At 36.4% G+C, this 16,523-nt stretch overlaps 1 protein-coding gene across 9 annotated transcripts in view; it reads left to right on the top strand.

The window, feature by feature from the left end:
* Window positions 1-16,523, top strand: part of sema6a (sema domain, transmembrane domain (TM), and cytoplasmic domain, (semaphorin) 6A) — a 304,997-nt gene that overhangs the window by 154,911 nt on the left and 133,563 nt on the right. For 6 of the 9 annotated variants that reach the window (XM_062025532.1, XM_062025531.1, XM_062025529.1 and 3 more), the window contains exons 5-7: window positions 2,307-2,406; window positions 7,851-7,913; window positions 8,365-8,466. In XM_062025532.1, the coding sequence (XP_061881516.1) occupies window positions 2,307-2,406; window positions 7,851-7,913; window positions 8,365-8,466 (265 nt within the window). The remainder of the gene's footprint in view (window positions 1-2,306; window positions 2,407-7,850; window positions 7,914-8,364; window positions 8,467-16,523) is intronic. The other 3 variants (XM_062025533.1, XM_062025528.1, XM_062025530.1) reach the window with 1 other exon arrangement.

Below are 16,523 nucleotides of genomic sequence, written 5' to 3'. Positions count from 1 at the left end.
GCTAATGTGGTAAATGACTATTCTAGCTGCAAATGTCTGGTTTTTGGTGCAATATCTACATAGGTGTATAGAGGCCCATTTCCAGCAACTATCAATCCAGTGTTCTAATGGTACAATGTGTTTGCTCATTGGCTCAGAAGGCTTATTGATGATTAGAAAACCCTTGTGCAATCATGTTCACACATCTGAAAACAGTTTAGCTCGTTACAGAAGCTACAAAACTGACCTTCCTTTGAGCAGATTGAGTTTCTGGAGCATCACATTTGTGGGGTCAATTAAACGCTCAAAATGGCCAGAAAAAGAGAACTTTCATCTGAAACTCGACAGTCTATTCTTGTTCTTAGAAATGAAGGCTATTCCACAAAATTGTTTGGGTGACCCCAAACTTTTGAACGGTAGTGTATATATATATATATATACAGTATATGTATATATACTGTAATGGATAATGAGTCGCCGAGAGACTATTTCATGTCTGCTGTGGTTGGTGCCCCACAATTTTTTTCATATGAAAACACCACACCTGTGTTTTTAGTATAGCAAGCAGGGTCCATAAAGACATGCTTGGATGACCTAAAGCAGGGCTTTTCAACTAAATTTGGGCACATTTCCAGAAAACTAAGAACCTGGGGGGGACTCCACTTTTCTCTTCACTATTCTTTTTTTGTATATTCCTGAGTATCTGCTTTTTTCAATGACCTACTGCAAAAAAAAATAAATAAATAAATAAATAAAAAAAAAAATATATATATATATATATATATATATGTATATATATATATATATATATATATATATATATATATATATATATATATATATATATATATATATATATATATATATATATATATATATATATATATATATATATATATATATATATACACAAAACCCAAAACCAGTGAAGTTGTCACATTGTGTAATTCGTAAATAAAAACAAAATACAATGATTTGCAAATCCTTTTCAACTTATATTCAATTGAATAGACTGCAAGGACAAGATATTTAATGTTTGAACTATATATATATAATATATATATATATATATATATATATATATATATATATATATATATATATATATATATATATATATATATATATATATATATATATATATATATATATATATATATATATATTGGGGGACGGCGTGGCGAAGTTGGGAGAGTGGCCGTGCCAGCAATCTGAGGGTTACTGGTTCAATCCCCACCTTCTACCATCCTAGTCACGTCCGTTGTGTCCTTGAGCAAGAAACTTCACCTTTGCTCCTGATGGGCCTGGTTAGTGCCATGCATGGCAGCTCCCGCCATCAGTGTGTGAATGTGTGTGTGTGAATGGGTGAATGTGGAAATAGTGTCAAAGCGCTTTGAGTTCCTTAAAAAAAAAGGTAGAAAAGCGCTATACAAGTACAACCCATTTACCGTATATATATATATATATATATATATATATATATATATATATATATATATATATATATATATATATATATATATATATATATATATATATATATATATATATATATATATATATATATATATATATATATATGTGAAAGCAGGGTAGTGTTTTTAGGAACATGCTACAAAATGTACATTAAAAAAAAAATTAAACTCACTGTCATTCGCAGGCCGAATTTGGGCCCCGGAGTGCCAGTTGAATTGCCTTGACCTAAAGCCAGTCAAACACCTTTGGAATTACCTAGAACAGAGATTAAGACAGCAGGCCTTCTCTTAGGTGACCTCTGACCTAACAAATGCATGGAGGAACAAAACATGTTGTAGTATTGGCCTTGTGTCCTGACACTTTTGATGATTTTGTGTAGTGTGCGAACAGGCAGGAGAGGCTCGTAAATGTTCAGGCTTAAACACACACACACGCACATAAATCTTGAAGTCTGAGCTGTAATGAGTGTTGCTATAGATTTCCTGTAGCTCAAACACTGAGCTTAATTGACCTGAACAGCTCTGAGTGACTTGGCACCTCTTGTCTCGCCGCCTCCCCTCCTCCCCCCCAGTGGCGCCCTTCCTCTGGGACAAAAAGGCTTTTGTCCCCGCTGCCCTGCGCCACAGCACTCCAACGCTTTGTTGACTGTTTCTGTCTGACAGAGCAAATAGCTCTGGCCTCTTTTTGTTTATTGTCACTTTTTTTTTAAGTTTGAACAAAGTTTACACATTTTTAGGACGTTTTCTGCCTGCAGGGGGAATGGCAGAGCTAGCAATAGATTTATTGTTTGTTGGATTTTTGACTGCCTGACCTCTTATATCTCTCTCTCTCTCTCTGTGTCTCTGTAACAGGGATCACATATACACAGTGGACACGGACACCGCCACTGGTGACGAGATCTTTTTCAGTAAGGTGAGCAAGACCAGGACGTCTTTTTCTGCGGCCGACGACGTAATCCTAATCACCTGTCATGTGTGTGTGTGTGTGTGTGTTACGTATGCACATGAGCTTGCCCTGCGTGCCACGGTGACCTTGTTAAGTAGCTTATCCAATCAATCAGCGAGCGAGCACCTGCGTCATCCACACTCATATCGGAAGCAAAGGGGGTGGTTGGTGGCAAAGGGAAAAATGAGAAGCACAAAGGAAGAGGATCCCTTAGTTGCAACCTTAGAGTAATGCATGCAAACACAACTGAAACTATAGCGTGTTAGCCCGCCGCCGCTACGTCAAAGCTCAGCCAATGGGCCTTAATGAGAACAACCTCAACATGAAAGGCTGGTGGGAGACGCTGATGGATGACCAGGCTTTAATCAGCCCCAAACATGGAGTATAATGGCCAGTGATCCCGGTGTACCACTCAGGAGCCACACTGTGTACGTCAGTGTGTGTGTGTGTGTGTGTTTGTCGCACGGTTTTGACTGATTGTGTGTGACAATGAAAGCGGAAGCGAGTGTTGATATGGGACATGTTTTGTTGGCTAGCACAGATGCACAGTCAGCCAACATCTATTTGTATATACACTACCGTTCAAAAGTTTGGGGTCACCCAAACAATTTTGTGGAATAGTCTTCATTTCTAAGAACAAGAATAGACTGTCGAGTTTCAGATGAAAGTTCTCTTTTTCTGGCCATTTTGAGCGTTTAATTGACCCCACAAATGTGATGCTCCAGAAACTCAATCTGCTCAAAGGAAGGTCAGTTTTGTAGCTTCTGTAACGAGCTAAACTGTTTTCAGATGTGTGAACATGATTGCACAAGGGTTTTCTAATCATCAATTAGCCTTCTGAGCCAATGAGCAAACACATTGTACCATTAGAACACTGGAGTGATAGTTGCTGGAAATGGGCCTCTATACACCTATGTAGATATTGCACCAAAAACCAGACATTTGCAGCTAGAATAGTCATTTACCACATTAGTAATGTATAGAGTGTATTTCTTTAAAGTTAAGACTAGTTTAAAGTTATCTTCATTGAAAAGTACAGTGCTTTCCCTTCAAAAATAAGGACATTTCAATGTGACACCAAACTTTTGAACGGTAGTATATATATATATATATATATATATATATATATATATATATATATATATATATATATATATATATATATATATATATATATATATATTTATGTATATATATACAAATACATGCATATATACATGCATATATATGTGTATATATATGTGTGTGTTTATATATATACATATATATATATATATGTATATATATATATATATATATATATATATATATATATATATATATATATATATATATATATATATGTTTATATATGTGTATCTATATACACACACATATATGTATACACATATAAGTGTATATATATGTGTGTGTATGTATATATATGTGTAAATAGATACACATATATATATATATGTGTGTATACATATATACACGTATATACACACACACATATGTATATATATATAAATATATATATATACATATATATATATACACTTATATTTACACATATATATACATACATACACTATATATATATATATATATTTATGTATATGTATACAAATACATGCATATATACATGCATATATATGTGTATATATGTGTGTGTTTATATATATATACATATATATATATATGTATATATATATATATATATATATATATATATATATATATATATATATATATATATATATATATATATATATATATGTTTATATATGTGTATCTATATACACACACATATATGTATACATATATAAGTGTATATATATGTGTGTGTATGTATATATATGTGTAAATAGATACACATATATATATATATGTGTGTATACATATATACACGTATATACACACACACATATGTATATATATAAATATATATATATACATATATATATATACACTTATATTTACACATATATATATATATACATACATACACTATATATATATATATATATATATATATATATATATATATATATATATATATATATATATATGACACTAAAAACATCCCCCAACGTGCAGGGAAACCTGCGAAACAGGCTTGTAGGGATGAAATAGCTTGTTTTTTCTATTATATATATATATGTATATATATGTATGTATATATATATATATATATATATATATATATATATATATATATATATATATATATATATATATATATATATATATATATATATATATATATATATTAGGGCTGTCAAATGATTAAAATATTTAATCCCGATTAATCACCATGTTCATAGTTGTCTCAAAATTAATCATGATTAATCAGAGACATATATAATTTTTCGTCATTCATAGGTGTAACCTCGACTGATAATTTTCAATATGTTGACAAAAGCGAACTGTTTTATAGACACTAATTGTTTTTAAACAGCTCAACACAAAAAGGACATAAACACACTTTTAATGAGAATTTTAAAAAATACCTGCAGTGCGTTGTTATTTTGCCAGATTTTATATATTTTGTAGGAATACAGAATTTGTATTCTTGCTGTAGAATCTCTTGCATTCAGAGGAGGAGCTACCCTTCCATGTTTAGATACCAGTTTCACACATTAATAACACAAAATGTGGATTGTTACGATCATGATTTGTTTGTCAAAGATGTTCGGTAATGTCAAATGTGACATTTCTACCTGAATAAATGCTTCTGATATTCTGTACATTACATGTTATACAAGTTAGTCATATTTGTTTTGCTGCATGACAATGTCTGAACGTTCTCAAATGATCAAAAATGTGTGATATTCAGCCTGATGAACATTCTGTCGTTGAGGACTATCCATCAGAGCATGTTGTTAAAAGAATATGTGCCACAAAATGTCCTCCTCTACAGTATAATCCTCAACTAATGTACAAACATTTATGTAGGTAGAACGATCACAAATTACATCAAAACATCTTTAACATTCAAAGCATAATTGTATTGAAATATATTTGTCATCTTGTTACTGTAGCGGATGTGACGCGGTGTGCTTTTAATGTGAAACTGGAACTGTGACTGATTTGAGAAGGTGTCTTGACATGTTTGACGACAAAACTAAAACATTATAAAGATGTCATGCCTAGATAAAGATAAAATGGTCTAGTATTGGCGGGAGAACGACTTTTCATGGCTTTGGATATCGGATTTCTAAATTGTTACCTTTTCATTGTGCATTTCTGCTCGCTATTTTCCCGCTTGTGGCTCAACAGTGACTGGACGCCATTAAACTTCCTCACACTACGGAATCGCTCGAGCGCGTTAATCGCTTGATTAAAACATTTGTGCCGTTAAAGGAATTTATAGGTTTTACTATAAAAGACATGCACCTGGGGATAGGTTGATTGGCAACACTAAATTGGCCCTAGTGTGTGAATGTGAGTGTGAATGTTGTCTGTCTATCTGTGTTGGCCCTGTGATGAGGTGGCGACTTGTCCAGGGTGTACCGCCCATGTGCAGCTGGGTTAGGCTCCAGCACCCCCCGCGACCCCGTATAGGACAAACGGCAGAAAATGGATGGGTATATATATATATATATATATATATATATATATATATATATATATATATATATATATATATATATATATATATATATATATATATATATATATATATACATATTAGTATCTTAAGAAAATACAACCCTCACCTTTGAGAAACTGTTTTTTTTTTGTATGTTTTCAGGGGTTAATAAGACAGAAATGTTGCACTTTAGAGTAGTCCGTGTATAGCTTATATGGCAGATTTACTGTCCACTAAAAATGACTAAAGAAACAGCCATTACTGTCTAAAGTGCTACTGACATCCCACTATCTTAATAAGACAGTACTTTTTCGAGCTTCAATCCCCGGGGTGGGCTCTGTACACCTCATACTGATCCAGGGTCAGTGTCAATTCTCCTACTGTAAGGCTAAGGGGGAAAACAGATAGCTGATCCGTGTTGAGAGTTAATTGCTTTTTTACACAGCGATCTCACTTCAGAGTCAGTTTCCAGTGGTGGAGTACTTAACCGCATCACACTGAAAGGTGTTTCTAATATTTTCAGAGTCTCCTGTAGCTAAATAAGGTAGCCAAAATATTAGACAGCTCTCATATGAATACACCCTTCATTCTAAAATATTCTGCTCAATTAAATACAGGCATTGAACGCATCGAATTATCAAGATCTTTATTTTACAATTGAATTCAGTAATATTGAAGTAAAACTAGTAAAACTATTTATAAACATTATATGTTATTTTTCTGATTCTAATAGAGTTGTTACATTTTCACTTTTCCACCTGGATGAACATTAAGGTGTTTTAGCCCTCATTATTTCATAGTTTATTTACTATTTTAGGTGGGGGTCCATTTTCAACACCAACTCATGTTAATAAAAATGTATGATAAATATTACATTTTAAAGAGATTATAACATTTTGTTAAATTTATATTTCAGAATCACAAACTTTATTAATGGCCACACAAATATACACCCAAAAAAAAAAATAAAATAAAAAAAATATATATATATATATATATATATATATATATATATATATATATATATATATATATATATATATATATATATATATATATATATATATATATACAGTATAAATATATATAAATAAAAAAAACGGCACACATTTTTTTAACGGGTGACAGACATTCTTTTTGACCCACGAGTCGTGCCGTAGCAGGGGTAACTTGGCTGCAGTTTACTTGATACTGATGAGCCACAAGCGAGCAGATATGGACAAAAGAAAGTCTACCTTATGGAAATATCAGGTTCAAAGCCATGGCAAGTTGTTTTCCCCACAAGAAAAGACTCAAAACTCTGACACCTCTTGAAGCTCATCGAGAGAATGCCAAGAATGTGCGAAGCAGTAATCAGAGCAAAGGGTGGCTATTTTGAAGAAACTACAATATGAAACATGTTTTCGGTTATTTCACCTTTTTTTGTTAAGTACATAACTCCACGTGTGTTCAATCATAGTTGTGATGCCTTCAGTGACAATCTACAATGTAAATAGTCATGAATATAAAGAAAACACATTGAATGAGAAGGTGGGTCCAAACTTTTATTTATATATATTTATATATAATACAGTATATGCCTTGACATTTCATCCAGTTCTATGTAAGGGAATTTCTCACTAACATCATTATTGTGTCTGGCTTAACTCATTGGATGGGCATGATGATGTGGTTTAAAGTGGGGTCCATTTTAACGCCCATTCAAGTTCCCAAAAATTGTTATTAAATACAAGCGTCAATCAATTCATAAACAAGGATTTTTATCTTTGTAACGTTGGTATTTTTAATACAGCTCTTGTATTTCATCAGATTAGTATTAAACTGTTGAATCCGATAACATGTTGATCCCACCTAATGTATTATGTTTTACCTACAGAAAATGACGTGGAAGTCCAGGCAAGCAGATGTGGATACATGCCGGATGAAAGGAAAGCACAAGGTAGAAACACACACACTTACATTGTAGACACACAAACATACTGCCTGCAGGTGCAATAACACATTCCCTGCGCTCCGTAAAACCTTCATCTGTCACAATTTATAGTGCACATTAGTGATAATCTTTCTATCAAATGGCAGCCTGATTGTATTTTCTCTGGATTTACTGTACAATAATCTCCTTTGCTTTCAATATCGTTGGGTTGAAAACCCAGCACTGCCATTAAAAATCAGCAGTAAACATGTCTTGACGTACCGGGAGGAAATGCTCGGTGTCATGATTACATGCCTGTCGTTCTGCTACCAGGTCTAAATGGTGCACTTTAAGAATGGAACCAGCCTGTCATTTCAACCACAGAACCTTTCTTTGGAGCACACTTGCCTCTTAGCGTGAACGTGTCAATTATAAAAAAAAAAAAGACAAATGTCTCTTTTCTTTCTATCTGCTGCAGGACGAGTGTCACAATTTCATCAAAGTACTCCTGCAGCAAAACGATGACACCTTGTTTGTGTGCGGGACAAACGCTTTCAACCCCTCATGTCGAACATACATGGTAAGGACGCCCATTCTTAAATCTTACATTTCTCTCCTTTCTTGGCCTGCCGCTCACACTGGGATGAGGGTATTTCTCACAAAGCCACTTGGGAGTGCAGGGGCGGACGTAGATGGATGACTTTCACAACTCCTTTATCTTCAGGTGGACTTTTGACACGGTCCATTTAGAGGCAGACAGACCGGCCAAGCTTCTCGTATGCACCAAAAATGTCATAAAATAAGACTTGCTTGTAAAGAGACATTCCTTCAGGCAAAGCAATATGAAACATAACTCAATTATTGACCTCAGGTTATAAGATGACTAAAGGTAGACTTTTAGTGTAAATTATTGTAAGAGATGTTTTTGTGTGAAGCGGAAAAAAAACAAAAAAACTACCAAAAGTTTAAAAAGTTTTTTTTTTTTGGAATTAAATAACAATTTGTTATTTTTCAATTTTAACTCAGTATTTGATTTTACTAAAAAACATATTGTCCCAAACATAAGGCTATATTTTAATAGTACTGTCAAATGATTACCGTATTTTTCGGAGTATAAGTCGCACCAGCCGAAAATGCATAATAAAGAAGGAAAAAACATATATAAGTCGCACTAGAGTATAAGTCGCATTTTTGGGGGAAATGTATTTGATAAAACCCAACACCAAGAATAGACATTTGAAATGCAATTTAAAATAAATAAAGAATAGTGAACAACAGGCTGAATAAGTGTACGTTATATGACGCATAAATAACCAACTGAGAACGTGCCTAGTATGTTAACGTAACATATTATGGTAAGAGTCATTCAAATAACTATAACATATAGAACATGCTATACGTTTACCAAACAATCTGTCACTCCTAATCGCTAAATCCCATGAAATCTTATACGTCTAGTCTCTTACGTGAATGAGCTAAATAATATTATTTGATATTTTACGGTAATGTGTTAATAATTTCACACATAAATCGCTCCTGACTATAAGTCGCACCCCCGGCCAAACTATGAAAAAAACTGCGATTTATAGTCCGAAAAATACAGTATTTGTTTTTGGAATTTGGATTAACCATGCTTAATCCCAGGTATTACTCACTTGCATAATTAATATCCATCCTTCCATTTTCTACCGCTTGTCCCTTTATCAATTTATAAAAAAGCCCAACAGTGTCCGCCCTGAGATCGGTAGGCCGTGAGTTCAAACCCCGGCCGAGTCATACCAAAGACTATAAAAATGGGGCCCATTACCTCCCTGCTTGGCACTCAGCATCAAGGGTTAGAATTGGGGGTTTAATCACCAAAATGATTCTCGAGGGCGGCCACCGCTGCTGCTCACTGCTCCCCTCACCTCCCAGGGGGTGGAACAAGGGGATGGGTCAAATGCAGAGGGTAATTTCACCACACCTAGTGTGTGTGTGACTATATCGGTGGTACTTTAACTTTAACTTTAACTTTATTTGGACACATCCAAGGAGCGTGTGCAGTCAATGATTAATGCGATCATTTTTTGTGATTAATCGCATGAGTTAAATCATTATTTTTGACAGCCCTATTTTTTTCCCCGACAAATAAGATGGAAAATGACGTTTTATAAGTCTAGAGCAGTGGTTCTTAACCTTGTTGGAGGTACCGAACCCCACCAGTTTCATATGCGCATTCACCAAACCCTTCTTTAGTGAAAAATTAAATGGTTTTTTTTTTCAAATTCAAGAAAAAGTTATATGTTTTTTTACTGGTGCACAAAATGAACCGTGCATGAACATCACCTTGTTCAAAGAACAAAACCAACACAGTGCATGAACTCAAAACAAATTACACACCTTACACACATTACCATGAATTGATTAACGTGGACCCTGACTTAAACAAGTTGAGAAACTTATTCGGGTGTTACCATTTAGTGGTCAATGGTACGGAATATGTACTGTACTGTGTAAACTGTACCATTTCATAAAATGTATTCTCTTCGTTTGCAATCTGCTAGTAAAAGTTTCAATCGATCAATCAAACAACCAGCAAATCAGATGGAAAATTAGAGGGAACATTGTTTGGGGGTATCCATAATACGCTGATAGGGAGAAGTTTTTATTTTACACGATAAGTCGGATGTGTCTTTACCTCCGTGGCGGAGGCTCTGCCGAACCCCTGAGGCCGACTCACCGAACCCCTAGGGTTCGATCGAACCCAGGTTAAGAACCACTGGTCTAGAGGTTACGTGCTAACCAAACAATTTATCCCAAAACAAGCTTCCTGTCACGCACACACACACCAGTCTCAAAGACAGGGTCTCAAAGGTTGTTTGCAAACAACAGATAAAGCATTGTCAGTAGGAAATGGATTGATGCATGGATAATGATGTTAAGATAATAGTGATCTATGAAGCAGGGTCATTAGACAACTGATGTGCATCTAAGAAATATATATATTTTCGAATTGCAAGCCACCAGTAAAAACATGTGTTTTTTGTCTCAAAAATCAATCAATCAATCAAAGTTTATTTATATAGCCCTTAATCACGAGTGTCTCAAAGGGCTGCACAAGCCACAACGACATCCTCGGCTTAGATCCCACATCAGGGCAAGAAAAAACTCAACCCAATGGGAAACAATGAGAAACTTTGGAGGGGACCGCAGATGTGGGGACCCCCCATGGGCGACCAGTGCGATGGACGTCGAGTGGATCTAGTTAATAGTGTGAGAGTCCAGTCCATAGTGGGGCCAGCAGGGGATCATCCTGAGTGGGGAAAAGTCAGCGGCGCAGTGACGTCCCCAACTGATGCACAGAAGAGTGGTCCACCCCGCGTCCCGACTTTGAACAGCTAGCGCATCATCTATGGTCCCCTAATACAGTATGTTATATTCAGGTTGTATTCAGATGTGTTTCTATAATATTCTCAATTAGGGTAAATGCAACTAGATATTACAAATAAATACAGGTAGTAGTAGTATACTTGAGTATCTTTTTGCCACTATTTCTCCTTGATTTCTGTTTTTATAACCACTTTTCTAACCTGTGCAAGGGAAGAAGTGACTTTTTTCAACACAGTGTCATCTGCTGAATACACTGAGGCAGTGTTCTATTTGCATCTACTCAAAACTACCGTTGTCCTTAAAGGCCTACTGAAATTAAATGTTCTTATTTAAACGGGGATAGCAGGTCCATTCTATGTATGTGTCATACTTGATCATTTCGCGATATTGCCATATTTTTGCTGAAAGGATTTAGTAGAGAACATCGACGATAAAGTTTGCAACTTTTGGTCGCTGATAAAAAAGCCTTGCCTGTACCGGAAGTAGCGTGACGTCACAGGTTGTGTAGCGCCTCACATCTGCACATTGTTTACAATCATGGCCACCAGCAGCGAGAGCGATTCGGATCGAGAAAGCGACGATTACCCCATTAATTTGAGCGAGGATGAAAGATTCGTGGATGAGGAAAGTGAGAGTGAAGGATTACAGGGCAGTGGAAGCGATTCAGATAGGGAAGATGCTGTGAGAGGCGGGTGGGACCTGATATTCAGCTGGGAATGACTAAAACAGTAAATAAACACAAGACATACCTGTATATATACTCTATTAGCCACAACACAACCAGGCTTATATTTAATATGCCACAAATTAATCCTGCCTAACAAACACCTCCCCCCTCCCGTCCATATAACCCACCAATACAACTCAAACACCCGCACAACACACTCAATCCCACAGCCCAAAGTACCGTTCACCTCCGTAAAGTTCATACAGCACATATATTTCCCCAAAGTTACGTATGTGACATGCACATAGCGGTACGCACGTACGGGCAAGCGATCAAATGTTTGGAAGCCAAAGCTGCGTACTCACGGTAGCGCGTCTGCTATCCAACTCAAAGTCTTCCTGGTTGTGTTGCTGCAGCCGGCCGCTAATACACCGCTTCCCACCTACAGCTTTCTTCTTTGCTGTCTTCATTGTTCATTAAACAAATTGCAAAAGATTCACCAACACAGATGTCCACAATACTGTGGAATTTTGCGATGAAAACAGACGACTTAATAGCTGGCCACAATGGTGTCCCAATATGTCCGCTACAATCCGTGACGTCACGCGCAAACGTCATCATACCGAGATGTTTTCAGCAGAATATTTCGCGGGAAATGTAAAATTGCACTTTACTAACCGTATTGGCATGTGTTGCAATGTTAAGATTTCATCATTGATATATTAACTATCAGACTGCGTGGTCGGTAGTAGTGGGTTTCAGAAGGCTTTTAAATAAAAGGGAAAAAACCAATGCAAAAAGCCACAGTGAATAAAACAATTCCTTTACCCAGTAATCAAACGTCAGTTTGACTGTGTCCAATTACATTTCTTTTAAAACAAATTCCAAGGTGGAATATTGTCATACCAATATAATGTAGTTTCGTATGCATGCTGTGAAAGAATGAGCAGAAGTGACATTTACAAAACTGGGACTGGCAGCCACATTGGTAGAAGTCAGAAAATAATATACTTTCAAGAGACAACTGGAGGACATGGAGTGAGGAGAAGACGGTTGTTTGCCTTGTTAGTACGAGATGGTCACATCACACGGTGATGTTATCTTGTTGGCCTGCGGGGGGGAACCCACCCACATGCACTCCTGTTTTGCTTCACTAGATACGTTTACCCAGAAAACAAGACATACCCGCTCCATTTCCTTCATGGCTCAACATGCTATGTACACAGAGTGGATGCGGCAATATCCGAGTCCTATATTGCGAGGCAGTGGAATTTATGTCCCCGTATTTATCAGGCGTGGTTAGCTTTTATAGTACCCCTGGTTATGGTTTTGAGGTTCACATTTTACTGCTCAGGCATTGCTGCTGCTAGTAGCCTGGTAAAGTTGGAAGGCAAGGAGGAGGCTGTGCAAGCACACGGACGCTTTCCACTGCAAACACACACAGAGGTTATATATTTTACTATAAAATGTGATGTGGAAAAATAGTTTTAGCACAATCCTTGATTGGTGAGTCAGTCCCCACTTCCACTCTGAGGATAATAAATTAATAACTAATCAGTATGTGCTTGAAAAACCACTATACTTAACGGCAATCATATTAGTTGCGTGTAACTGTAATAGCGCAAAAGTATGCACACAAGGATTCAAAGATTCAAGGAACTTTATTGTCATACCAGCACTAGGGTTGTACGGTGTACCGGTATTAGTATAGTACCATGATACCAATGAATCATATTCGGTACTATACCTCCTCTGAAAAGTACCGGTCCGCCAAAATGTAAACAAACGCCATCGGTGGATCTACACCTAACATCCACTGTAATGATACCAAGTACAGTAGATACTACTATGATTATGTTGATATTTTTGGGCATCACAACATCTTATTTCATTTTATTTAAATGTATGTTATGTTTATAAACTCTGGAAATATGTCCCTGGACACATGAGGACTTTGAATATGAACAATGTATAACCCTGTAACGACTTGGTATCGGATTGATACCCAAATTTGAGGTATCGTCCAAAACTAATGTAAAGTATCAAACAACAGAAGAACAAATGAGTATTACATTTTAACAGAAGTGTAGATAGAACATGTTAAAAAATAAAGTAAGCAGATATTAACAGTAAATGAACAAGTAGATTAATAATTCATTTTTTACCACTCACAAAATAATAGAATGGAAAATGACACAACATGTTACTGCATATGTCAGCAGCTAAATTAGGAGCCTTTGTTTGTTTACTTACTACTAAAAGACAAGTTGTCTACTATGTTCACTATTTTATTTAAGGACAAACTTGCAAAAGGAAACATATGTTTAATGTACCGTAAGATTTTTTGTTAAAATAAAGCCAATAATGCAATTTTTCGTGGTCCCCTTTATTTAGAAAAGTACCGAAAAGTACAGAAAAGTATCGATATAATTTTGGTACCGGTACTGGTACCAAAATATTGGTATTGGGACAACACTAACCAGCACACAAGAAACACAACAAATGGCACAAAATGTAGTACCCGAGGTGCCAAATTTATCTTAATGAGTACCACAAAATAGTAGAATTTTGGGGACAAAAATGAATTCATTCTATTTTGCAATAAGGCTGTAAAATGACACAATGTGGAAAAAGTGAAGTGCTGTTAATACTTTTTTGGACGCACTGTACATAGATATTTTTAAAAGAAAAAAACAGCCTCCATGTAGGCTTTGTGTTATTCGAATCATCAATTCACACTACACCTGTTTGCGCTTTTATTCCACTTTTTCTGTATTTTAGTACACATATTTTTAGAATATGCCATTAAAACAGCTGGGGGTGCAAATGGCCCACGAGCCACACTTTGGACACCCCTGGTCTTATAATGATCAGACACAAAATTAACAGGCTGTTTTGTTCAAATGTGTGTGTGTGTGTGTGTGTGTGTGTGTGTGTGTGTGTGTGTGTGTGTGTGTGTGTGTGTGTCGCCTTGGCCCCGGTTTGCGTCTCCATCTCCCCAGTGTGACAACAATGAAGAGAGCTTCTGTTTTCAGGGGCCGCCCTCATCCCGCATTAATCAACAAGCAGTGAACAAGGGGGCCGGGGGGCGCTGGAGGAATTGGGGGGTTTAGAAAGATTGTCAGGCGGGGTTTGACTTCCCACCCAATCAAATAATTATACCTCTAAACAGTTCTTCCAGTATTGCCTCTTCATTAGCGACAGTGAGTTATTCCTCCTCTCTTGACCGTGGATTCCAAACTGGAAACAAAAATGACAGGAGACACTGAAAGAGACACTTTGGCAGCTATGACTCTATAATCCAAGCACCCCACCTACCTCTCTACCCTTTCTCTCCTCCTCCTCCCCTGTTTCTTCTCTCCTGCCAGTCTTAATTCCTCCCCTCTGTTGCTTTCTCCGCCTGTCACTCCCTGACTGCGTTGTAATAATAAACAGTCCATCCAGCTGGGATCACACGTATGAACGGACTGGAGTTTCATCTGTTGTTGCCAGGGGGCAGAGAGTTGGGACTCGGTGGGGTGTCTGAAGGCAGTTTTAGGTTGCCGGGTGATGCATACCCAGCTTGGCTCCGGAGTCTGGGAGAGCAGTTGTCGCATTTAGAAACATTTCTAATAGGTTTGTGCAATATAGACTATATTCAATATAAACTATACGAATTTAGCCGACATTATGTCTTTTATTAGATAGATAGATAGTACTTTATTGATTCCTTCAGGAGAGTTCCCTCAGGAAAATTAAAATTCCAGCAGCAGTGTACAGAATTGAGATCGAATTTAAAAAGTAAATATTTATACATTTTTATCTTTTACCCATTTTGAACAAGTCGTGCATGCTTTTATTTCAAGTCGCCTGGACTACTGCAATGCACTTTATGCTGGCATTAGCCAAAAAAGCTCTCTCCCGGTTGCAGTTAGTCCAGAACGCGGCAGCACGACTTTTAACAGGGGCCAGGAAACGCGAGCATATAACCCCAATTCTTGAGAGTTTGCACTGGCTCCCTGTTCATTTTAGAAAGGATTTTAAAACCTTGGTGTTTGTTTTTAAAGCTTTACATGGACTGGCCCCTCAGTATATCTCGGACCTCATCCAAATTTACACACTTGCGCGCGCTCGCTCGGTCCGAGAGCCAGCTCCAGCTCGTGGTGCCCAAGACCAGACTTAAAACCAGGGGAGACAGGGCCTTCTCTGCGGTCGGCCCTAAGTTCTGGAACACTCTGCCCCTCCATGTTCAAACTGTTTTAAGTCTTGCCTTAAGACCCACTTTTATTATTTGGCTTTTAACACTACGTGAGTTGTGTGGTCCTCTGTCCTCTGTGTTTTTTTTAAAATGTTGATTTCTATTTACTGTTTTATTTGGTTTTACCCTTTAAAATCGTTTTTAATCATAGTTATTTTTATATTGGTTTTATATTTATTTATTTTTTGTTTTTATCGAGTCATTGGTGGAGCTAAGGATACTATTTGAATATTGTTTTTAATATTGTTGTGCAGCACTTTGGAAACATTTTTGTTGTTTAAATGTGCTATATAAATAAAGTGGATTGGATTGGATTGGATAAGTAATGGGGGTGTAATTGGAAATAAAATAGAAAATATAACAA

Source organism: Entelurus aequoreus, linkage group LG17 (assembly GCF_033978785.1).
Source record: "Entelurus aequoreus isolate RoL-2023_Sb linkage group LG17, RoL_Eaeq_v1.1, whole genome shotgun sequence".
NCBI classification, from domain to species: Eukaryota; Metazoa; Chordata; class Actinopteri; order Syngnathiformes; family Syngnathidae; genus Entelurus; species Entelurus aequoreus.
This window is presented reverse-complemented; position numbering and strand designations above follow the sequence as displayed.